The 26,193-nt window shown below is 43.7% G+C and overlaps 2 protein-coding genes across 2 annotated transcripts in view; one reads left to right on the top strand and one right to left on the bottom strand.

Annotated features, from left to right (window-relative positions):
- Positions 1–4,021, top strand: part of cbll1 (Cbl proto-oncogene-like 1, E3 ubiquitin protein ligase) — a 5,863-nt gene extending 1,842 nt beyond the window's left edge. The window contains exons 2-6 of the mRNA XM_080022550.1: positions 995–1,159; positions 1,696–1,802; positions 1,900–1,983; positions 2,067–2,140; positions 2,607–4,021. Coding sequence (XP_079878676.1) covers positions 995–1,159; positions 1,696–1,802; positions 1,900–1,983; positions 2,067–2,140; positions 2,607–3,618 — 1,442 coding nt within the window. The 3' untranslated portion in view covers positions 3,619–4,021. The remainder of the gene's footprint in view (positions 1–994; positions 1,160–1,695; positions 1,803–1,899; positions 1,984–2,066; positions 2,141–2,606) is intronic.
- A 533-nt stretch (positions 4,022–4,554) lies between these two features.
- LOC307246402 (chloride anion exchanger-like) lies at positions 4,555–25,628 on the bottom strand (the record flags this gene model as incomplete). The annotated part of the gene is made up of 19 exons (XM_080022321.1): positions 4,555–4,575; positions 5,744–5,880; positions 5,975–6,029; positions 10,853–11,089; positions 11,886–11,981; positions 12,074–12,166; positions 15,079–15,148; positions 16,116–16,222; positions 17,787–17,882; positions 18,200–18,277; positions 18,917–19,030; positions 19,280–19,427; positions 19,974–20,056; positions 20,171–20,323; positions 22,643–22,807; positions 22,923–23,083; positions 23,802–23,912; positions 24,451–24,590; positions 25,501–25,628. The coding sequence occupies 19 exons, from the start codon at positions 25,626–25,628 to the stop codon at positions 4,555–4,557; spliced, it is 2,193 nt and encodes a 730-aa protein (XP_079878447.1).
- Between the last annotated feature and the right edge of the window lie 565 nt (positions 25,629–26,193).

Here is a 26,193-nt window from a genome sequence, read left to right as displayed (position 1 = left end):
TGGACAAATATTGGGCCGTAAAAGTCACTATTATATTTGAATCGAGGAGGTCTTCGTTTTAAGATAAACACATTTATTTATCCATGTATTCATTTTTGTCAAAATGTGGGAAGTTCTTCTGCATCAGAGTTAACATTTCTGACGATTTGTTCAAAAATGTGTCTTGCTTGTTGACGCCCTGATATTGAAACGTCCATGACATCTGACATCTGTCAATAAGTGTGCATGAAAAACATATTTGGATTGCGCTCAAATAAAAACCCCTCCCTGGTGTAATCTTTCGTTGTGACCCAGGCCCGGTTGGAGTTTCCCAATTTGTCCAACTCACTTTTCGGGCCCGTGTGTATCTATGGCTTGCTGAATTAAACTCACAGGCTGAACGGCATCCCGATCCACACCTCAGCCAGTTGGTGAATTTATTCATACCACTCTGAAAATGCCAGAATCTGTTTATCCACTGTGTGTGTGCACATCCAGTGTGTATTAAAAGATTAGGAAATATTCCTCAATCTTCGATATATATATATATATATATATATATATATATATATATATATATATATATATATATATATTATTTATTTATTTAGTAGTTCAAGATGAATAAAGATGAATAATTTAAATCCAATCTGAGGGAATTATATTTCTCTTGGATTATTATTAAATATTATTAAACCATTTGTAAATATTGATTATATTATTGTAAATTATTGTAAAGTATTATCCTCTCAAATTTCTCAGTCTCTCTAAATTTCTCAAATTGTTGAATATTATAAAAAATGTAATTATTGTAGATGTAAATATCATTGTAATGCCTTCAGTGTAATGATTGTAATCCATTATCTTTGATAAATGAACATAAATATTAAGCAACATTGCTTTAAGCAAAACAAAATATGAATCGCTTTGTAATTATTTTCACATTTTATTCAAAATCCCAAACAACAAACTAATAATGTGTTGTCGCGTCTTCTCATCCCTTTCCCCCGACCAGACAATGACCTCCAGGGAAGCGACGGGTCGGGGAACCTGGGCGGCCCCGACGTCCGCCGCAGGATCCCCATCAAACTGTTGTCCAAACAACCTGTGAGGAGCAAACCGCCGCCCCGGACGCAGCGCTCCACCAGCCGGCCGGCCAAGCCCCCCGCTGGGGAGGAGGGTGCGTCGCACTTCTTACCCCAGTTTTCTGGAACCTGTTTATTTATTATTATTATTATAATTATTATTATTATTAGTTTTTTTAAATGTTTTGGGTTTTGTTTTCTCCTGAGGAGCAATAAAGCGCTATCGTTTCTTCTCTCATTCATATTGACGTGGCTGTAATCGTGTGTTTGCGCAATGATATTTTATTTGAAAATAATGCTGTTTATTGGACCCAAACTCGTAGCTGTACTCCAAAATACTCCAAAGAGAAATATTTAGGCTTAAATTGTCACATTTCAACATCAGTTATGTAATGAATTTGTATGGATCTGATTTAGTAGAGGATCTAGTGTTAAATAATCAAATGTGAAAATCAGAGGTTCTCTTCTCTTATTTTTTAAATAATCAGCATGTTCAACCTTTCCCCGACCCAAATAACAATTCTGACCCACCATATCCTCTGAATGGCCCTCCGGCGTTCCCGGGCTCTCGCTTTGGGCCCCGGTGCCTTAGCGAGGGCTTGACGGAGCCGTTCTGCCTGTTCCCTTCCAGAGAACTTTGTGTTCAAGCAGGAAGAGCGCTTCGACTGTGGCGCCAAAGCGGGCGATGTTTTCGGAAGTCAAAGGAGGTTTCCCCAGCAGATGTTCTGGGACTACAAGGTTTGTTTTTTAACACCGTCCTTACATCGAAACAGTTTATTATCTTTCTGATTTTTTAGCTGTCGTGTGTTTAACCGCCTCCCCCCCCTCCCGAAAGCTGAATCTGCTCGGAGAGAAGGACGACGTGCCGGTTCACTTTTGTGATAATTGCGGCCTCCCCATCCAGCTGTACGGACGCATGGTAAGCCCCCCGCCCCCACCCCACCCCACCTGCGCCACCTCTGCGACGCGCGTCTTCTGACCTCTGACCTCTCGCCCCCGCAGATCCCCTGCAAACACGTCTTCTGCTACGAGTGTGCTTTGCTCCACGAAAAGAAAGGAGACAAGATGTGTCCCGGGTAAGAGAGTCACTTTCAAAGGCGCCGGTTTCCCATTTTTCAACTATTCGCGGTTTGAAATAAGTAATAAATTCCTGGATTTTCAGGGCGTTTGCCTATGACGCGCAAGTCACTGCGAGAAGGACAAATAAAGATGTAAACATGTCGGATATCGCTCATGTGAGACGATCCATCGGGTCGCACATGTTGCACCGAAGCCTCACAGTGCTGGAACAACAAATATATTCATGTTCATATTACCCACAAGTGCTGGAGAATTCCTTGATTTCACATCATTCTACCCGTAGAACGTTGTTTGCTCAAGGAGCTTCATGTCGCGCCGTGTTAAATGGGAAACAAGCCTTAAAAGTGAGGATTGTATCGAGGTAGAAAGGTTGTTCGAGGACTTGTTTATTAGACCCTTACTTTGAAAGTTTCTGTTCTTGTTTGTTGGACCTTTATTTTGAAAGCCTGTGTTTGTGTTTAGCCTGACGCTGTACAGCTGCACAGACCCGGTGCAGCGCATCGAGCAGTGCCAGCGCGGCTCCTTGTACATGTGCAGCGTGGTGCCGGGCTGCAAGCGCACCTACCTGTCCCAGCGCGACCTGCAGGCGCACGTCAACCACCGGCACGTGCGCGCGGCCAAGGCGTCGGGGGGGCGCCCCGAGTCGCTGCACCTCACCCCGGGCGACGTCCCCGAGCGCTTCCGCGTGCCGCCCCCTCACCTGCCCAAGGCCCACGTGCACCTGCAGCACGGGGGCCACGATCCGTACGGGCCGCCGCCGCCGGCCGGCCACGAGGCCCCGCCCCCGCCCTCTGCGCTCGGCCCCGAGACGTTCCGCATCGCCACGGTGACCACGCGCAAGCACAGCAACCTGATCACGGTGCCCATCCAGGACGACTCATCCTCCGGGGGCCGCGAGCCGCTGCCGCCCTCGGGGCCGGGCCCCGCTCAGCCCCCGCCCCCGCACCACCACCCGGGGGAGTACCCGGGCCAGCCGCCCGTGGTGTCCCATTCCCACCACATGATGGCGCCCCCGCAGCAGCACTACGGGCCCCCGCCGCCGCCGCCCCCGCCCATCAGCCACCCCATGCAGCACCCCCCGCAGGGCTCAGGCACGCCGCACATGGTGTACAACCAGGCCCTTCCCCCCATGTCCTCGGCCCCGCCCCCCATCAACCCCCCGCCGGGCCACATCATGGGCCAGATGCCGCCCTACATGAACCACCCGCCGCCGGGGCCCCCGCCGCAGCATAGCGGGCCCCCGGTCAACGCCCCCCCGCCCCACCACTACAACCCCAACTCCATGCAGCCCTTCCCCGAGGACCAGGCCACGCTCAGCCCCCCCTTCAACCAGCCGGGGGGGCTCAGCCCCGGTATGTGGCCGGCCCCCAGGGGGCCCCCGCCCCCCCGCATGCAGGGCCCGCCACCCCCCCAGGGCCAGATGCCCGGGCCGCACCACCCGGAGCAGGTCCGCTACAGGACGTACTACCAGTAGACACAGCGGTCTGGGGTCGTAGGTCAACCCGCACAGTGTGTGTGTGTGTGTGTGTGCTGCACAGACTGAACCTTGTTTTTCTTATGGCTTCTAGTAAACATGTACATACGTCTTCTGTACGCCCAAGGACGCTGAATACGTCTCAAGTCATTTTTAACGAAAGCGTCCCATCTCCACTGTGTTTGTGCCAAAAGCTGTTTTGGCAACCAATTTGTTTTTCCTTTTCGAGATTCCTTTTCAGATCGGCAGAAAAATGCCTTTTTATTTTTCTTCAGAGTTTGTTCACAGATGTCACGTTCCCAAAGTTATTTAGATCATTTGTTGGACAGCGTTGTGAGATGTTCCTGTAAAGAGCTTTTGTCAAGGTCTGTAAAGATGGACACCCTGATGATATTAAATATTGTTTTATTTAATAAAGTTTGATTTGAGAGTTTGACTTTTTTAAAGGTTGGACCGAAAACTGAAAAACAATAGCTATCAACCAATTTCTACCATCGCAAACACATACATAGATATATATATATATATATATATATACATACATACATACATACATGGCCAAAAGTGTTTGGACACACCTCCTAATTACTGGGTTTGGCTTTTTCAGCCACGCCCATTACCAATTGAAACCCAGCGTCCAATGTGCAACCTCCTGAGGTGAACACCTGCAGTAGAGAGGCTCCAGCTTCCTTTTTTGGCTTTAGCATTTTCTCAGAATCCCCCTGTGCACACAGCGAGGTCCACAACCAAATGGTTTACGGACTCTGGGGGGAAGAGCTCATCATGTGAACCCAGTAATTGTTTTGTGTTCATAAAATTCTTTCACAGAGCATACGGTAGTTGAAAAGCAGTATTGTTAAACAGTTACTTAAAAAGTGTGCGCCTCAGTAAAACTAGCGTCCGCGATCTTCCAGGGTTCCTGCCCACGCTGCTGTCCTACAGTTTGGTGTTGGACACCTGCAAGCAGAATAAAAATTCAGTTAAGTCTGCAAATAGCAGGTGGTGTGCTGATTGGCTCTTCCTTTTTAGGTGGCTCCTTTTTTACGTTTATTTACTAACCCCAATTTTCAGGAGCAATCAGAGTAAATCAAAACCCATCACTAAAGACTTGGATCTTAACTAATGAGATTTAATGCCTACAGGATGGACACTGAAATATAAGGTAATGATGTGGAACTTTGAGCGTTTGATACCAACCATCAAGTACTATTATACTTTTACTCGAGTAAAATGTGTGAATCTGGGTAGAGCGTTTTTTGGGGTACTTCCTGCTCTTCCTGCCAGTCGGGGGCCGGCCCGACACGCGAGCAAATGTAAGCGCCTGCTTTTCTCGGCCCCGCCCAGCATCCCCGCTCCCCGTTTCTCAAAGCAAAACAAATACAATCACTGTGTTTATATTTCAGACGTGCGTATCCCCCTCGGTTTCCTAATCGAACGAAACAAATATAATAAATAAAAAAGGTGTTGTGCCACGCCCCCAAATCAGGTGCTGCTTGGGGCCCCATCAAGGCTTGGTCCGGCCCTGCCCAGTGTACCAGTATACAATCAGCACAACAAACACTAGACACTTTACGTGGGCCAACTAGAATGTCATGTATAAAGTGTTAATAATTACTATTAAGACAAACAAATGTGTTGGAAGCCTTAAATTAACAGTGTGTTTCAAGTCCTACTGTGTCATAACCTCTTTTGTTATAATAATATTATAACACATACAGTATAATACTGAAGCAGGTGTTCCCAAACCTGCAACAATACTATACAAATATTTAATACAATTTAATATGTAATTTTATTCATACAGATATACAGCCAACTCTACTCCAATTATTTAGCATTTTTAAATATATATGTATATATTTCTTCATATTTGTATGTATTTTATGTATGTATATATTTTATATGTACATATATATATATATATATATATACACATATTTAATACCATGTAATATTGAATAGTATACATGTTTTAATTATAATTCAAATTTTTGATGTAATAATTTAATAATTCCATTCAATTTTACGTAGTTTTAAAACAAACATTATATAAAACATGTATTGATATTTCTATTTTGGAGGTCCTCAGCTCATGCTTAGTCTGGCGGGGGGTGTCTCTCCTCACCACGTGGATCGGACCCCCGGCGTCCTCCCGGTGCCCGAGCGCGTGCAGCACGGCGTCGTGAAGGGTTGGAAAGAACATTGACGTCGGGATCTCGGCGTCGAAGAACACGCAGCCGCGGAGCTTCTCCAGGACGTACGCTGGGGGAAGGGGCACATGTCACACAAGGCGCGGTTTTTGAGGTTCTATAGATGATTTATTGTATATAGTTTCAATAGAAACAGCCCCACCCACCATCGCAGGAGACGATGTAAACGTCCACGTGCAGGCGGACGAACTCCTTGAGTATCTGTGGAGGAGACGGAGCGTTAAATGGACGCCCCGGGGCGGAGGCGGGAGGCCTCCACCTGGTCCCACCCGCTTCCAGCTGCACCTTTAACCTTTTCCTCTATTTGCCTTTTTTTTTTTTTTTTAAATGTCGTTCGGGGACGTTGGTGCGGCCGTTTGCTTTTCTACGGATTTTGTACGTACGGTGTCACATTCAGTGAACCTCAACGTACAGGAACCATCGCCCAAAAAAAACAAACAACTTCAATGAAAAACTTTGGAACATTTCGAAGCCCAAACGTTTGGAAAACGCGTCTGCAAATCGCACTTCCATCTACAGCGCTTTACTTCCCGTTGTAGTACTGTAGCTACAGTGTTTCCCCCAAACCTTCTTCCGTGTCACACCTTTTTTACGGTGAAATCACCCAACGCTGCACCACTACAAACGCCACAAAACGTCCCAACGTTTTTTATTATTATTATTTTATATTATTATTTTTAATATTATTTTATATTATTATTATTATTTTTAATTATTATTATTTTTTATTTTTTATTTTATATTATTTTTTTTTTTATATTATTATTTTTATTTTTATTATTATTTTTATTTTTATTATTATTATTATTATTATTATTACAATTGTTGGTGATGCACGACTGGCGAAACGATTTGTTCGTAGCGAACAAAACTCTTAAATGACTGTGGAGTCTGGAGTCACTCCGGCAAAAGAGTGAACCTTCAGAACAACGCACTGAAGAAAGTCGTCAGCGTTCGTCGTGACTCACGCTCCACGGCGCCGATCCACGCTTTCGCCCTCCACCGAAAGCAGACGTTCGATTCCCGTGAGAAGTCCGTTTCACAACGCGGAGCCGAACCGACTAATGTATACAAACTTCCTGAATTATAATTACTGGAAACAACAACCATAAGGAATTACATGATACAAGGAACGTATGTATTTATTGTGTATGTTATTTAAAATATTTATTATTTTTGTGTTTGTGCTGTAGACTTCATACAATCTATTCTGTTAAATATCCTCTACAACTGAAGTTAAGTCAGTTAAACCACTTACCTTAGTTTGTTTATGTGGTGTGGGCTTGGTGTGGTTTAAGCAGCCACATCTGACCTGGATCTAGGTGATTAGGATCAGAGTGGCTGCACACCTGTTGCTCTCTGGTTGGTCTAACAAGCAACAGGTAAAAGCCCCATCCCCACACTCACTCAGGAGAGGAGCCCTGTCATGATACATGTTCCATCTGCTCCTGGCTTGTTCCAACCGGCCAACTCTACCATAAACTGGTGTTTACAACCCCCTCGTCTGTGTCTCTGTGCCGGAGCTCCCTGAACACGCCACGTGGTCGGAGAAACTGCCACAATTTATTTATAGGTTTATAAAATACATTATTATTGTGACGGCAGTTTTCTGCTAATTTACAAAGTGCCACCTAATAATTGTGTTCCCCAAAATGGATGAATAATCGTGATAAATAATGGTGATCACAATATTGAGTAAAATAATGGTTTGAATTATCAATTCAGCCATAATCATGCAGCTCTACTTCAGAATGATGACCGGCGTTAGTTGCGGCGTAGGAAACCCACCCACAGCCGCAAACACCGTCCCATCATAGAATTACACTGTAACCAGGTGGAAGGAACGAACTTCTGCAGTCACAAAACACACCGCAACAGAGACAAAGCACACTCCAACATTGAACTTTAACAACAAGTTGACAACTCTGGCCCTGCATATTGCTGCCTGCAGCTATATTTATTATTATTATTATTATTATTATTATTACATGAATTTCTTTCCAAAAGTGGTAAAACAGTGCCGTCTTATGTTGCCTAGTAGCTGTTTTACAGGACTGTATAAACTCTGAAGATCCCTTTTGTCTATAAAATATAAGCACGGTGTTCCCAAACTGGGGCCCCTAGGATCCGTGAAAGGACAAGTGTGGTGCAAGGGGCCCTCAGCAAAACAGTGACATCTGCTGTTGCCAAGAAGGTTTTGTTCAGGACGATATGACAACTGAAGTTAACTTTTTTGGAAGAATACATCACACCGCGTTCCAAATTATTATGCAAATTGGATTTAAGTTTCATAAACATTGAATTTTTTGTTTTTCAATCCAACTCATGGATGGTGTTGTGTCTCAGGGCTCTTTAGATCACTGGAATCAATCTCAGACACCTGTGATAATTAGTTTGCCATGTGAGCCCAATTAAAAGAAAACTACTTAAGAAGGACGTTCCACATTATTAAGCAGCCACAGGTTTCAAGCAACATGGGAAAGAAAAAGGATCTCTCTGCTGCCGAAAAGCCTCAAATAGTGCAATGCCTTGGACAAGGTATGAAAACATTAGATATTTCACAAAAACTTAAGCGTGATCATCGTACTGTGAAGTGATTTGTGGCTGATTCAGTGCAGATAAAGGCAGAATAAGGAAGGTTTCTGCCAGACAGATTCATGGGCTGAAGAGAGCAGCTGCTAAAATGCCGTTACAAAGCAGCAAACAGGTATTTGAAGCTGCTGGTGCCTCTGGAGTCCCGTGAACCTCAAGGTGTAGGATCCTCCAGAGGCTTGCAGTTGTGCATAAAGCTACTATTGGGCCCTCCCTAAGCAACGCTCACAAGCAGAAAGGGTTGCAGAACTCATTTTCAAACAGTCTTGTTGACTGATGAGTGCTGTGCAACCCTGGATGGTGCAGATGGATGGAGTAGTGGATGGTTGGTGGATGGCCACCATGTCCCAACAAGGCTGCGACGTCAGCAAGGAGGTGGCGGAGTCATGTTTTGGGCCTGAATCACGGAGAGAGAGCTGGTAGGCCCCTTTAGGGTCCCTGAAGGTGTGAAAATGACCTTGGTAAAGTATATAGAGTTTGTGACTGAGCACTTTCTTCCATGGTACAAAAAGAAGAACCGGGCCTTCCGTGGCAAAATCATCTTCATGCCTGACAACGCACCATCTCATGCTGCAAAGAATACCTCTGTGTCATTGGCTGCTGTGGGCATAAAAGGAGAGAAACTCATGGTGTGGCCCCCATCCTCCCCTGACCTCCACCCTATTGAGAACCTTTGGAGCATCCTCAAGCAAAAGATCTCTGAGGGTGGAGCATCAAACCAGCAGCTCTGGGAGGCTGTTCTGACGTCCTGCAAAGAAATTCAAGCAGAAACTCTCCCAAAACTCACAAGTTCAATGGAGGCAAGAACAGTAAAGGTGATATGAAAGAAGGCTCCTATGTTCACATGTAACTTGGCCTGTTGAGATGTTTTTGATTGAAATAGCTTTTGATTTCAGTGAATATGACCTCCTAATGCTGCACATTCAACAAATGACCATTTTTGGTTCTTTACAACCTATAAAATGTTTTGAAACTCTGTTGTGCATAATAATTTGGAACAGTGCATTTTGAGTTTTTTATTTTTGAAAAAAATACTATTGGGAGGTTTGTTCAATAACATTCGAATCATACCCTAACAGTTGATGACTTGAAAATTATACTGACTGTCATTTGCATCGACTATTTAGTAAAACCAGAGTATATATAGTGTATATAGTGTATATCGTATATACTGTATATAGTGTACATAGTATAGTGTATATAGTGTACATTGTATTTACTGTATACAGTGTACATAGTATATATAGTGTATACAGTATAGTGTATATAGTGTATATAGTGAAAATAGTGTATATAGTGTATATAGTATGTATCGTATATATAGAGTATATAGTATATATAGTATATGTATAGTATATATAGTGAATATAGTGCATATATAGTATATATAGTGGTTAGGGTTATACTATAGTTATTATAGTTATACTATGTATACTATATATACAATTACACTATATATAGTGTGGATGGTATATATAGTATATATAGTATATATAGTGTATATAGTATATAGTGTATATAGTGTATGTAGTGTTTATAGTGTATATAGAATATATAGTATATATAGTGTATATAGTGTTTAAAGGGTGATGAGATGAGATGCTTGGTATTGTACACAGTGTACAATACAGACTGGTCAGAGAGCTGGTCCTAAATCTGATCGGTCGTTAAATAGGTAGGTCGTTAAGTGAGGAGTACCTGTAATTATATAATGATACAAAGCTATGTTAATATTCATAGTTTGAATTGTGTTTTCTTCAAGTATGTTTTCCTTGCACTGCATTCTCTGTCTGGTTGTAAGATTAAATAATGTAATGCTATTTAAAATTACTTTTAGGAGGATTTAAATGTATATTTAATACAACACAGTCAATTAATTCTATTATATAATTATAGGACCCAGAATCGCGATTGTGGCGCCTCCCCTTGCGGCTGCCTGCGCGAGCACCTTGTGTCGATTACGCACATTTTGGTATTTTTTAGTATTTATAGAGCTTATTGTGCGTAATCACCGGGTGTCATGACATTTCACTGCATATATGTATGAACGTATGTATATGTATGTGACAAATAATCTCTTGAACTTGAACTTGAACTTGAACTTGAAAAATATAATTTGCATAATAATTTGGAACGAGGTGTATGATACGAGCAAGGTGTGGGTCCGCAGCAAAACAGTGCCATCTGCTGTTGCCTTGTAGCTTTGCTTCAGGACTGTATGACCTCTGGAGATCCCTTTTGTAACACTATATGTAATAAAGGTGTTCCCAAACGCTGGTCAGTGGCCCCTTAGGGATCCGCAGCCAAACATCAGCATTTGCTGAGGCCCACTAGCTTTTTTTTTTTTTTTTACAAAACTCACAGATTTTCACTTTAAACTACAATCCACATCTGTACCAACCACACTTCGCCAGGTCAAGGGCAAACCATACCGTCCTGAGTCCCACTATGGCTGACATGTCCAGGAAGGAGACGGCGGCGAAGTCCAGCACCAGGCTGTGGAGCTCCACCCTGGGGACGGAGATGCCGGCGGGGAGCTCGGCGCTCCAGTCGATATGGACCGGAAGGTCCTGGAAGTCCGCGGGCAGGTCCAGGTCCAGGTCTTCCACGTCCGTCTCATCCTCCGATTCCTTAGAAGGTTGTTGGTAAAATAAGTGCACATCGCCATTCTGTGTGAGGAAAAAAGAGGTGAAGCAAATGCAGATCTGGCAATAAACGATTCACTAAATAATAAAACATTTTTATTGTTTATTTTTACGTTTTTTTTATTGTTTTTTTATTTTTTAATCCATTGTATCTTTATTTTCTTTCTATTTTCAAGTGAATTTTTAGGATTATTGTATATTGCCAATTCTTCAGCAATTTTTTAGGTTTATTGTATATCGCCATCTGAAGTTTTTCCCATTTTTGTCCATTTTCTAGTGGACCGTACCATTACGCTGAGCAGGGCTCCGCAGCTCAGATCAGAGCCATCTTCTTTCCCAACAAAGCAAATAAAAACAGTGTGTTTTTTATTTAGCGTTAGGGTTTTTTATTTATTTATTTATTTTGCCCTGTTTTCGAGCTGAATGGAAAAAAAAAAAAAAAAAAGGCCCTGTGTGTAACCGTGCGTAACGTGGACACGTTCTCAGTCTTACCCCAAAAAGTTGACCCCCTCCCACAATTCTCATCGTATAATTCGCACTCTGATACTATATATAGCATATTTATATATACAGGATATACCGTATAGTAATGTATAGAAAATATATAGTTTATATTTGTTAATTTGCTAATCAGCATCGACCCACAGGTCCAACTGCTGAGAACATGGAAACCGGGTTTTTAACTTTCTGGACCTGGTTTCCCCAGCCTGCAGAGGTGTAAGACAAGTGTTCCGTCACGCCCCGCAGCTGCGGCGGTTCCTCAAAGGCTCCTCAAGTCTCACCGCCCGCTCGGGCCCGGGGCCCCCCGGACGGAACCCACCTCCGTGACCGGCATCTCCTTCCTCTTCAGCAGCTTCTTGATCTTCCTCAGCGCCTTGTTCCTCTTCCTCAGAACCCTCAGCGGGTTGAACCCCACCTGGAGCGCGTAAAAAAAAAAAAAAAAAAAAAAAAAAGGTGGGCGCGGCCTGCAAAGAAAACCGAAATGTAAATTTGTGTGTTTTCACGCACGGCTTCTATGAGCTTCTCCCTGAAGAACTCGACGTTGGCGAAGAATATGGGAGAGGGGATCCGGAAGATCTTCAGCCCCGTGGGTTCATGTGTCTGGGGGAGAGGGGGAGGTTTCACAGTTCCATGGATGGATAGATAGATAGATAGATAGATAGATAGATAGATAGATAGATAGATAGATAGATAGATAGATAGATAGATAGATAGATAGATAGATAGATAGATAGATAGATAGATAGATAGATAGAGAGATAGATAGATAGACAGATAAATAGCTCGGTAGATAGGTAGATAGGTAGGTAGATAGATAGATAGATAGATAGTCTTACCGTGGGCAGTATCTGGGGGAGAGGGTGAGGTTTCACAGTTCCGGTTAAGCCCACTTCACGCCCAACCCGAGAAACGGCACCACCGAACCAGAAGTCCCTTCGCCGCCCCCTCCCAGGTGAGCCCCGCCCCCTCCCAGGTGAGCTCCTCCCAGGTGAGTCCCCCCCGCCGCAGCGCGGGATTTCCACATCCGGTCAAGGCTTCGCCATCACGCGATCACATTTTCAAACTCTTGTGACAAGTTTGGGCTACAAGTTGTTTTTCTACTTTATTTTGGACCGAGGCTTAAAAACTCCGTCAATACATACCTCTTTTTTCGCACAACAAACTCTCCTGCATATGAAGGGAGTTTTCAACTCTCATTCATGGAACACGGTGAATGTCCAGTAGAGGAAACTACTCTATTGTTGTAGTGGAAAAAAAACAAGCTGCCCCACTTCACCATTTCACATACACTACTCACAAAAAGTTAGGGATATTCAGCTTTCGGGTAAAATTTCAGGATGAACCTAAAATGCACTATAACCTTTACAGGTGAACTTCATTTGACCTTCTCTAAACTTTTGAATGCACATGTCCAACTGTTCAATGTTTCAGTACTTGATCCATGAATCCACCAATACATTTCCTGGTTCAATTAGAATTGGTATTTAAAGTCCTCTTCAACATGCTGTTCACATGTTGACATCATGAGACCAAGACCACACCTAACAACTGATCAACAGCACCTCGCCTTGCGAGGCTTCAAACAGGATGTTGTCAGAGAGAAGTGGCCGCTAAGCTTAGAGTGTCACAGAGCGTCATCAGCAGGTTGCAACAGAGATACAGAGACTGGAAGAGTCACAGAAAGGCATAGAAGTGGACGTCCTTTGGCCACATCCCACACTGATGAGGGCTTCATTGTGAACAGTGCCCTGCGGAACCGGATGACGATGCCACTCAACTCCAGGCACATTTAAGGGAGGTGAGAGGCACCAAGTGTCACGTCAGACCATTCGAAACCGTTAACATCAGCGTGGTCTGAGTGCTAGACCACCTGCAAGGGCACCTGACCACACCACCGGGCACAGGCATCATGGTCTTGCAGGGGCCAGGGAGCATTTACACTGCACGAGGGACCAGTGGGCCTCAGTGCTGTTCTCTGATGAAAGTCGATTAACGTTGAGCAGAAATGATGGCCACCAACGATGTTGGAGACGTCAAGGAGAGCGCTGGCATCAGCCACTGCTGTCACCAGATGAGCCTTTGGTGGTGGTGGTGTTACAGTGTGAGCAGGTGTGTATAGTCAATAGCTCATCAAGGTGGCATCCTTAGGGAACGGCTGCTGGAGACTGGGGCACCTCAAATGGAGTGGCCTGCACTTTCTCCAGACCTGAATCCCATAGAAAACCTCTGGGATCAGCTGAGTGACCGTGTAGAGGCTCCTAACTCTGTACCCCAGAACCTCAATGACCTGAGGGCCCCCTTCAAGAAGAGTGGGGGGCCAGGCCTCAGCAGACAATAAGTCGACTTGTGAACGGCATGAGACGTGGTTGTCAAGCTGTAACTGATGCTCAAGGCCACATGACAAGTTATTGAGACGTTGACATTTGTTGTTGTGGTAAACCCACCACTGTTGTTGGCTTTTGTTTCAATACATAGTTTGAGATGAGGAAATCACCATTGTATCTTCTACTTAAATGCCCTACTTTCATCATATAATATCACTGAAGCGTAAACTTTTTACATTTTCCATAAATTTCACCCGAAAGCCAAATATTGCAAACTTTTTGTGAGTAGTACTGTATATTTCTCGATGCGAAACCCACGTGCAGTTCGTGTGACGGCCACTAGGGGGAGGACCCCACTGTTGAGACACATGGTGTCGCTAAACACGTTGCATGGTTGATGTTATATCATTTTCAATCTTATCATATATATATATATATGCTTTTTTTTCTAACCCTCTTGTATAATCTCCTATTAAGTTTAGTATAAGGTTTAAAAAAAAAAAAAAGTAAGTTTAGTATAAGGTGTAAAAAAAAAAGTAAGTTTGGTATAAGGTGTAAAAAAAAAAAGTTTAAGTTTGGTATAAGGTTAATTAATGTTTAAGTTTAGTATAAGGTAAGAGAGAGTTAGATCGGTGCAGTTTGTTGAAGATTTTGTTATTAAAAATGGTCCAGAGGGTGAGCGAATGCCATCCTCGCGTTCAGTAATACGGATGTTGGTCAAGAATTGTTTATTGTTGGTTTTATGTTTTATTTACCTTCCCCTTGATTAATATATGCTGTGATAACTGTTTAAGAGCGACCTCATATTTGATGACGTCAAAAGGGGGATTGTTGGATGTAGTATAGCGCACAAAATGGCGGCTGATAGAAATGACAGGGCATTTTACTTAAAATGGCGCCCAACAGAGAAAATGTCTCTTTATGACATCTGTCATCCAAATAGCCTTTATGACGACTTGCCGAGGAGGAACTATATAGGAGTGTGTCTGAGAAGACACTCTCTCTCTCTCTCTCTCTCTCTCTCTCGCTGGGTCGCTCTTGCTTTGGGTTCGGCTCTTGGTCTTGGTCATTGTGCCAATAAAGGATCCATTCTGCATCGCATCCGTCTCCGTCTCATTGAAGAATCTCTCGAGATCAACCAACCTGGGAGGGATCGGTTTCCCAGATCCCAACAATACACACACTTACACAGGCATAATCCTTCTGGTCCCTGTAGAGGTCGGTCCCCACGATGTTGGCCAAGACAGAGCAGCGGGGACTGAAAGCACAGCAAGCGGAACGCGGTTCAAAGTTCACTGCCGCTGCAGTTCACAACCACGACCGGCTTATTTTCTCCCGAGTACATGTTCACATGCGAGGGGCTTGTGGTGGCAGAACGTGGGTGCGTTGCTCGACACAGGAATAAAACAAGAATTGCAAAAACGAACAAAAATAGGCACATTTTGAAAGAAAAATTGCCCCCCAAATACACAAAATCCACAGGATACCCCCCAAAAAAGCAATACTACACACTGGATTAGTAGGATGGTTGCTGGTGGTTATGGGTATAAATAAAATATTGCTATGGGACCTCTTAGAATGTTATGGATTGAGCAAGTCATTCGTTTGGGGGTTCCCTTCCCCTGTGTGGCTCCTTTTTGAGTTGTGTATATTGAGCAGATGGGTTTCATTATGATGATGATGATGATACAATTTTATTTGAAATATTTTTGTTAAATAAAATGTATCTTTCAAGTGGAAATCCATGAGATCATCTGTGTTTGGGTGAATTACATCACAACGTCCTATTTTCCCTCGTCTTCGTCCTCCCTCCTTTTGTTTTCTTGGTTGCTTGAGGAGGTGCCGATGGTTTCGTTCTTTTTTGGGAATGTTTGTCCGTATCGACAGTTTACCGACCACGGCTAGCCACGCTGCTTTAACATAATTCACTGCGACCGACTTTCACTTCTTGCTCGTGTGGCGGACCCCACCACCAGCAATGGATAAAGCATAGAGGAGAAACGCTAAACGCAAATGCATTGAACGGCGGTTTCTTATGAAGTGGCAGTTAAATAAAGTACAAAATATAGGATTTTATTTCACAAAATAATGTTATGGATTACCACTTTAAAATGACACCCCTGCAATACAAAAAAAGACAAAAAAAACACGCTCCCTACATTTAACGCGTCGTCTACCGCTCTATTTATATTGTAGTAAAATGCAAAAAAAGACTTTGTACGTACAACTGGGTCCTGAACACGACGGTGATCAGCTCGATCCCCAGGCCCACGGCCAGACCCAGGTCCAGGCCCAGCAAGATGGCGGCCAGGCAGGTGACCACCCACACCACCTGGGGAGAGAAAGCAGGAAGCAGAAACAGGAAGTGGAAACAGGAAGTAGAAACGGGAAGTTAAGGAAATCCTACTTTTACAAAAACAATCCGCAATGAGGAAGAAGTGTGTGTGTGTGTGTGTGTGTGTGTGTGTGTGTGTGTGTGTGTGTGTGTGTGTGTGTGTGTGTGTGTGTGTGTGTGTGTGTGTGTGTTATTACTTTCTACTTCACATTTTCTGGTCTTTATTGTTGAATTTTTTTTTTCTATGTATTACAATTTTCATTTTATTTTAGATTTTTCTTTATTTTAACACTGTTCTCTTGTTGTAATAATAATAATAATAATGACAATAATAATAATCCTAATAATAATAATAATAATAATAATAATAATAAATACAGCTGCAGGCAGCAATACACAGGGTCCAGTTTATTCCTTTCAGGTACATATTACAGTTTTTTGGTTCCTGTGAAATGCATCACAAGTTACAAAGATAACGAACATCATGGACGTACTTCTGCATGTTTCTCCTCTGGCGTTCAGTTTAAATAGAACAGTTTTTTAAGAATCAAGATCGTTCCTGGGTGCCGCAGTGCAGACACTGTCACCAAGTAATTTTAGTTCTGACTTATTTCCTTGAACTCAGTCGTGCATTTCAGTGGATTTGACTCGACATGGTCACAAGTTTTTTGTGACTACTATTTTCTTGTTGTTTTGTTTTTCACTAATATCTGCTCTGTATGTGGATCGATTTGGATGAAACTTCAACCACGAGATGCTTGTGACATACCGGTTTAAACGACACCTCAACCGTATTCGTAGCTTTTTGTCATTGTTGTGTTCCAGATACTTAGCCAAGTTGGACATATTTTGGTGTGGAAAGCATTGGTGTTTCCGACATATCGGTTCATACAAGATGTCAACCGTGTTCGTAGCGTCTACCAATGTTGTGTTCCAGATAGTTTTAGATTTCAGAATTCAGAGAATTTTTCCCAGAATAATATCAATAGCCCTATGGGCTGGACCCCTAATAATAATAATAATAATAACAATAATAATAATAATAATAATAATAATAATGAAAACCTTTATTTGTATTGCACCTTTCATAAACAACCTGGTTCACATCGAATACGTATCGGATGCGACCGGATCCTCCCCTAGTGGCCGTTGCACGAACTGCGCCTAGCTTTCGCATCACTAAATACGTTGGGGAAAAATGGAAGAGCTGTTTTTTTACCAGTAGAACAGCGTAGTTTGCTCAGCTGGGACATGTTCCATGAATGAAAAACATGGTAATCGTACCGTCGGACGGAAACTTGTCGCACGAGGAAAAATACGGGACTCGGCTTGTGCTTGTCGTTTGTCGTGTTCAGTGTGAAGCGGGTTCCAGTGCTTTACGGTTCCAGAAGGCCATCAAATAATAACAACAGAAGCAAAGCAAACAAGCAAAATACATTTCTATCAGTCCATTGAATAAAGTCCTGCTGTTTGTCGTCTGTTTCCACCTCTGAGTTGCACTCAGCGAGGGCACCGTCACCCCCCAAACCCGGAGCTGACAGTGGACGGTCTCAGTACGTACGCAGTCCGGCCTGTCCCTCCTCCACAGGAAGGGAACCTGCCCCACCTGCATCAGCATCCCCTTCAGGTTGACTATCACCAGGGCACCCAGCACCGACTGGAGGGAGGGAGGGAGAAGAGAGAGAGGGATGGAGGGAGAGAGGGGGAGAAATGGATAGATGATAGATATATGGATAGACATATAGATAGATAGATAGATAGATAGATAGATAGATATACAGACAGACAGACAGACAGACAGACAGATAGATAGATAGATAGATAGATAGATAGATAGATAGATAGATAGATAGATAGATAGATAGATAGATAGATAGACAGACAGACAGACAGACAGACAGACAGACAGATAGATAGATAGATAGATAGATAGATAGATAGATAGATAGATGGATGATGGATGGATAGTCTCACCGTGGGCAGTGGCTCCAGCAGGAATGCCAGCGCCACGGTAACAATCATTGCCATCATGGCCGAGATCAGACCTGCGACCTGCAGTCGTAAAAACCAAATAAAAACATAAATGTTAATGTTTCATAAAAATGGCCGCAACCCCTGAATTTTGTCACGTTTTAAAGGGCGTTATTGTCTATTTTTCACTTTCACAAAATCAGCTCTTTGCGCTCCATGCTAACGCTAACGTAAGAGAGGAAACAGGAAGTTGCGTTGCTTCAAACTGGCAACCTGCTGTCGCTGACGGTGTCCTTTGTACTGCGGCATTATAAAAAGCAGTAAGGGAGATTATAAAGGGAGATTTAGAGATGTTTTTGAGATGTTTTTGAACGGTAGTTAATTTTATGAAGGTTATTTGAAGCAGTTACTTTAAAGGTACAGAAGTTATCTAAGGATCGTTAATTGAGGTAGGAAATTTAAAGTAAGTCCATTTAAAGGTGGTAATTTGACGGGTATTTATTTAAAAATTCATTATTTGTGGTAGTTAATTGAATGGTAGTGAATAGAGGTAGTTAATCAAAGGCATAAACGTTTGCACCATTGGACCGCATCGAAGCCCGCTGAGAAGCTGCAGCACGGTGGTACGATTTCCCAACATCGTCCCTCCTCTAAATTCCGTCAGTTCGCACGCATGACGCCGCCTGTGTGTCGACTCGTGCCCGTTTTGGGTTTTCCCACCTGTGTTTTCCCCCCGGAGCTCTCCTGTATCGCTGTCCTGGAGAGCGCCGTGCTGGCGGCGAAGGACCTGAAGGTCGCCCCGAATATGTTGCTGACCCCAAACGCAATCAGCTCCTGGCGACGCCAAACATAAGAACAGATAACTCCGTCAAACCTGCAACGTCACATATTGATGCCTATGAATCAAACAGATGAATGTGAAATTATGGATCACATTTTATATTGTAAAGTCTCTATATTGATGAATATCGAGGTCGTCAATCATCCATGGAGTAGAGGGTGAGGGAGGCTACACTTTCCGACGTGGCAGAAAGTGTAGCCGGAGCCAAGCATTTGTTTATTTGCATTTGAAGTGCGACCCGCCTGGTTGCCGTCGATGGCGTAGCCGTGTTTGATGGAGTAGACCTTGGCCACGGAGAAGGCCACGGCGAAGCCCACGATGGCAATGGGGAAGGCCTCTGTGGCACTCTCCCTAAACACGTCCATGTTTGGTGCGATGGGGGCCTCATACCTGGAAGAAGCAGATTGCCTCCTAACTAACAATAATCATATAGGATTATTGATATTATGTAACATTTATATATTTTATTTAATAACATTTGTTTATTTTATCAATATATCAATTTAAATAATCTATACATTAATATAGATATAATAGATATACACAGATATAGACACAGATATAATAATAATAATAACAATAATAATAATAATAATATTCATATTAATATAAATATTAACAATCCGTGAATTTTAATCTCAACAAATACATAATATAATTTATATAATACTATATATAATATAAATAATAAAAACAACAACAATAATAATAATAATGACAATTATTATGATTATGATTATGATTATTATTATTATTATTATTATTATTATTATTATTATTATTATTATTTATTACTACATCATCATTTAATTTGATTATATAGCACTTTTCAAAATATGTGAGAGAGATCACGGATATTAATGACATATTTTTACTGTATGTTTTTCTTTTACACTGATGGAGACATGTTCACATGAATAGTTAAACAACGCTTACCCACTGACCATTTCACCCACAACATCAACTCCGTATGTGTCCTGAAAGTTGAAGCCGTAGGACACTCCACAAGCAATGACAGTCTGCCACAACAAGGTCAACGACAACCAGCTTCAAAATGGTCATAAAACAGTTGCAAAACCTCGTAAATATGTATATACAGTGTATATGGTGTCAAGAGGAAATCTCTGCCTCACCACGATGACCTCTATGGGGATGGGCACGGGCAGCTTGGATTTGTATCTGTCGCTGATCTCCTTCACGATGAACACCACCACCATGATGATGATGGACGTGACCAGGTCGCAGATGTTGGTGTCCGTGATCTGGACGAAGATCTTCTCCAGCGTCTGAAAGAAACAATGTGCAATACCCCAGCCGGTACAGCCAGCCGGTCATTAGCGAAAAACAACCCAGTCGGGAATTATTTAGCTATAATGACCCTCTGGCTGCACATTATCCTTACACAACTGCTTAGTCAACTTGATGGGAGGCGGCGATATCTCACTGTTGCTTTGCGTATTTTATGAATGTATTTTAAAGTTATTTTTTATCTCCAATCTTAGTCAATGCTGCTTCAAGAAAATGATCCACAACAGGGGCTTCTCAAGGCCCGACGTTGATGATATTGGGCGATAGGAATTTGAGGCAGTGGCGTGCCCCTTCGATAGAGGAAACAGCGTAAAGTGCCCTCTAGAGTGCCCGTGCAATGGAGAAAAGGTTATGTTGTGCCCTTTAAGGTGCCCCTAAGATAGAGAAAACATTTAAGTGCCCTATAGGGTGACTCTTTACTAAATCAAATATGAAGTGCCCTAGATGTGCCCCTAGTCTAGAGCAAATGTGAGGGAGTTCTTTACCATAGTGGCGCCTAGAGAACACTTTTGCGGTGTTTCTTTCAACCCAAAGGGCATCAGGGGGGTGGTTGTCATCATCTCAGTGAAGCAGGAGCCTGGCGAGACTCTGCGGTGTGATGGGTTCAGACCATCCTGAACCATCCTCGCCCTCGGGGTGCCGCCTTCAAAAAGGGCTCCCTCGCCATTGAACCCTCCAGCTCTCCTACGGGGGCTGATCTCTTCAGCCCGCAGACTGTCAGCAAGTGAAGCTGTCCAGTCGTGTGATTTCAGGAGCATCCCGAGCCCGGCGGGGCAGCAGCGCACGGCAGCGTCCGAACCCGTGACACCACAGTCGCCACAATCGTGCCGGGTTCCAGCTTCTCTGAGATGACGCTTTGGCTTGATTTTGATTTGATTTAGTTGAAAAAAGCACTGCAGAAGTGTTCTCAGGGTGCCCCTATGCTGCCGTCACTTTAGAGGGACATCCCTGTTGACCGTAACGAGGTCATTGTTAGGGTCCAGAGCATTGACTCCCCTCACTAGATTGCAAGAAAGGGTGTTTCGGGTATACAAAATAATCAAAATGTATTCAGCAGAAAGGCAGTTCATTTAAGGTTAGTTAACTGCGGTGGTTAATTGTGGGGTAGTCATTTGAAGGGTAGTTCATTCAGGTTGTTTATTGACAGAGTAGTTTATCCACCCTTACAGCACGGCAAGAATGAAAACCAGCACTGATTGAGTTTCCGAGGACCAGAGAACCGCTGCTCTCTCTCTCTCTCTCTCTCTCTCAATACCCCGCTATATACAGTACGAAGGCAGATAGATACGGTATCTACAGTATCAAGTACAGATGGAGATAGAGTACAGATGTAATCTCCGTCAGTGGGGAAGAGGTGACGCTCATCCTGCTGCACTTTGGCACAACCCTTGATAGCGACAGAGTTGATGATGCCTCTTTTAGAAACGAGGCCAAAAAAATAGCGTTTCCTCTGCAATGATTCACAAGACTCGAAACAAGCGGCGCCACCTCAGGGTGATGTCAGGTCACAGGTTTGGGTGGAGCTGACCTGCAGAAATGTTCTTGGTCGTATTGTGTATACTGTTTATTATGGGTATATTATACAACAGCACCTTTGAAACCCCCTCCCTGTGCTCCCAGTGGTCTAGAACAGCGGTTCTCAACATGGGGTCCCAGGACCCCCAGGGGTGCTTCAAGAGGTTCAAGGGGGTCTCCAGCAAAATGATTTCACCGCCAACACTGCAATCTCAGTATCAGCTACTTCCAGTGATTAAACGCAGCTGTAATACCTCTGAAAAGCTGCTCGTTGTATTTCATTAATTTTTATTTAATTTTTTAATTTTTTTGGAGGAGCGGCAGTGGCAGAGCGTTCACTCTCTGGTCTTCTCACTCTCCTGGTGGCGGAACAGCAACCTCTCCCCCAACATCAACAAGACAACGGAGATGGCCGTTGACTTCAGGAGGAAGCACAAGGCCCTGAGACCCTGTTGTTTTTATTTTTATGGAGGACACATGGCACTAAACTTAAACGAGAATAAACGGAACTCTATGACCTTAGTTACTCTCCTCCTGGTGTTTGTAGGATGAAAACGTCATCACTTCCTGTGCAGAGGGATCGTTTTCCGACGCTCAGAGTCAGCAAATCCTGAGATTCTCACTGTGTTTTACTGTATTATGTGTGCGTTTCCTTTGACAAGGGAGCAGCGTGGGTCGTTAAAGGTTAATATTTTTCCCTCAAAAATAGTCACCACATGTAGCTTGAGACTTATAGATAGAAAACCAAAACAGAGAGGATACCGTGCCTCACTGGTACTTACATAGATGATGGAGAGTGGTCCACTGAACCCGGGAACCACCAACCCCAGCACAAACTTCAGCTGGGACACCAAGATGTGCACGGCAGCGGCCGTGGTGAAGCCGGAGACCAGTGTGTCGGACAGGTAGACCACGATGAAGCCCATCTGCAGGACCCCCATGGCCAGCTGGGGCACAGAGAGCACAAGAAGAGCAGATGAAGAACAGATGAGGAACAGATGAGGAGCACAAGAAGAAGAAGTGTTGGCCCCCAGCAGAATGCAGTTGGAGGGTCCACTGGACCTGGAAGAGCCCCATCAGGAAGGTGACGGAGGAGGCCACCAGGACCCTCTGCTGGTCCGGGCTCAGACCCTGGAACCCGGTGATGTTGGCCGGGGGTCCGTTCAGTGGAACCAGCCGGGTGACCACATCCCCCACCATGAGGCTGAGCACCGGGAAGGAGCCTGGGGCAGGGGCGAGGGGGGAGAGGGGTGAGGCCCTATCAGACCGGATCTTATCTCCCATGGGGCTGGAGATAAGTTTATATGGAGTTCTATAGGAAAGCAAGATGGTGGATGTGTGCGTTAATGACGGGCAATTTAGAATGATGTCTGTTCGTATATCTTAACAAAACTTAATGATGAATTCAATAACAATAATTTATTTGTTGATTTACTGAAATAAATTAATTTAATTTAAATTAATTAAATAAATACATATTAATTTAATTTATATTTAATATTTCATATTCAATTAATTTAATTGTTTGTATTTGAATGAGTTCTTTCATCTGTGAATTTAGTATAAAAATATGTTATAAAATAAATACATGTCATCAAATAAGATAACAAATATGTTGTAAGAAAAAAATAATTATATAATGTATAAATTATATATATATATATATATATATATATATTATTATATATAAAATAATATATATAATATATAATAATACAAAAATAATACATTTATATACATATATAATCAATATACAGTATATAATATATAATACAAACATAATTTTTTACATTTTATTATGATATTTTTAATTTATGTGTAAAATGTAAGAGTTCATATTTTATTCTTTAGTTTCAGGTTTAGTATTCACTTCATCTCCATCACGGTCTCAAACCTCCACTCAAAATGAGGCAATAGTCAAAATACCGCCAGCCCACCTACCTACAGATATGTGTCTGGAAGTACCGAGGAAAAAGTAAATGAGCATGGGGAAGAAGGCCGTGTAGAGTCCATAACTGGCCGGCAGCGAGGCCATCAGGGAGAAGGCAAGTCCTGAAAGAGACACAAACAAGGACAAATAAAAACTGGGAAATGTCATGTGATGAAGATAAGTTTCCGACGTGTGAATTTGATTTTGACAGAGGATGGAAGCTCCAGGTCCAGAAAGTTAAAAAAAAAATCCTCTTCCAATTTTAACTTTCTGATCCCGGATTTTCCACCTCCGCTCTTAGATAAGATAAGGTAACACTTTGCTAATCCCCTGGAGGGAAATTCGGGACACGACAGCAATCCAAACTTCTCGCATAAGTTGGAAAATTTGAATGCATCCCTGAGCCTCCATCATGGACGCTGAAATCCCACTCTCCATAGGAATGAATGGACTTCTGTTTGATGTTCTGGTTTGTCGCACTGGGTGTAAAGTGGGCTTTACTTCCATACGATTGAGTGGTTTTATACCAGGGGCCCGTTTTATAACCCTTACTTTCCACCCACGCCTCTTGAAACACTACATGGACCCAAAACGTTAGGCCCGCTGCGTGGAATGGTACGGACCCCGGGGGGTCGATGGGGCGCCCCGTCTCCATCTCACCTTGCATGATGGCCACCAGTCCCGTGCTGACCCCCGACACCACGTCCCCGAGCAGCCACTCCCTGAGGCGGTAGAGCCTCATCCAGCCCACGACTGGGAGGAGGGACAGCAGCGCCCTCTGAGCCCGTTTGGAGTCGCAGCTGGAACCGAACAAACACAAAACAAAGACCTAAACAACACAAAGAGGCACATTTTGCAACCTGTTTTAAGCCGCTGTGTATCAGCTAAAGCTCCTTTCGGAATAAGTACTCAGGGTTTTTACTCGAAGGGAAAAGTACAAGTACCGCGACACAAAATGACTCTAGTAAAAGTGAAAGCTCCACATTGGCATTTCCACTCAAGTCAAAGTATGTTAGTATTAATTAGTATTTAGTATTTATATCACTGCTCTTAAATGCACTTGAAGTATTCAATCCAGTGGCCTGATAACAGAGCTTATAATACTTCAAAAATACACCATCAGAGGAACTAGATCAGGACCAGGATCAAAACCAGGACATGCACCAGCACCAGCATTGGACCAGGAATTTGAACTTTTACTTGGCTACAGTACCAAAACATTTTTACATGGCTACAGTACCAAACTTCCTTTCCTTGGCTACAGTAAAAAAGTACTTTTACTTGTCTACAGTCACAAAGTACTTTTACTGTTCTACAGTATGAAAGTAATTTTATATTGCTACAGTAGCAATATACTTTTACTTGGCTACAGAAACAAAGTACTTTTACCTGGCAACAATACCAAATTACTTTCACATGGCTACAGTACCAAAGTACTTTGACTTGGCTACAGTACCTAAGTAATTTTAATTGGCAATGTAGTGATGAGTAATGGACCTGACACCACCATGACCTTGATCATCAGAGGACGATCAACTGGACCAGGACCATCACTAGACCAGGACCAGGACCATCACCCGGACCAGGACCAGGACCATCACTAGACCAGGACCAGGACAATCACCCGGACCAGGACCAGGACCATCACTAGACCAGGGACAGAAGGAGAAGCACGACCGGAACCGCCGCTGCACCCGGCTCCCAACTTACGTCAGGTAGTCCTTGACGTGGTCCCGCGGGGTCTTCCTCCGCCTGTCGATCTTGTGGTGGTCCTGGGAGAAGGCGTCCTCGGAGTACAGTGGCCTGGACACCGCGTACTGCTTCCTCGGCGTCGCCATCCTCGCGCCAAGCAGCGCAAATAATCCCAAATGGTTGTGTTTATTTGAGGTTCCTTCCCGTCCTCTGAGCTTGCCGCCCTCTGTCCGTCTCCTCTATCTAATCTCAGATCTGAAATCCTGCTCGTCCGCGCCGGCGGTTAATCGTTAACGCCGTCCACAGTCCCGATGCATTGATTGGGACACTCCCTCCCCGATGAAACATCCCAGGGGTCGTGTCCGCCTGCGAGGCCCTTCAGGCGGCACCTTTGTACTTTTTGACGGGAATTCGGTTTCTTTGGACGTCGCAACGGGCTTACGTGTACTTACCTCAGTTCGTGGGGAAGTTGGACATTTCCTTGACAACCTGACTCGCGCCGCCGCGCCCTTATGGGCCGGCCCGGCGAAGCGGTGCGGTCCATCCCGCTCCACCTGCTGCGACTGTCTGTGTGCTGCCTGCTCGCTTGCCTGGTGTGTTACTGCTTTGCTGGGCTCCCTCCACCTCCCCCGGCATCCACCCACCTGTCGGACGCTACCTTTCTGTCCAGCGGGGGATTGGAACCCCCCACTCCTGGGCACCAGCCTCACC

The sequence above is a fragment of the Zeus faber genome (genome assembly GCF_960531495.2).
Source record: "Zeus faber genome assembly, chromosome: 21".
Lineage (NCBI taxonomy): Eukaryota > Metazoa > Chordata > Actinopteri > Zeiformes > Zeidae > Zeus > Zeus faber.
Note: the sequence above shows the minus strand (reverse complement) of the source record. Positions and strands in the feature narration are given on the sequence as shown.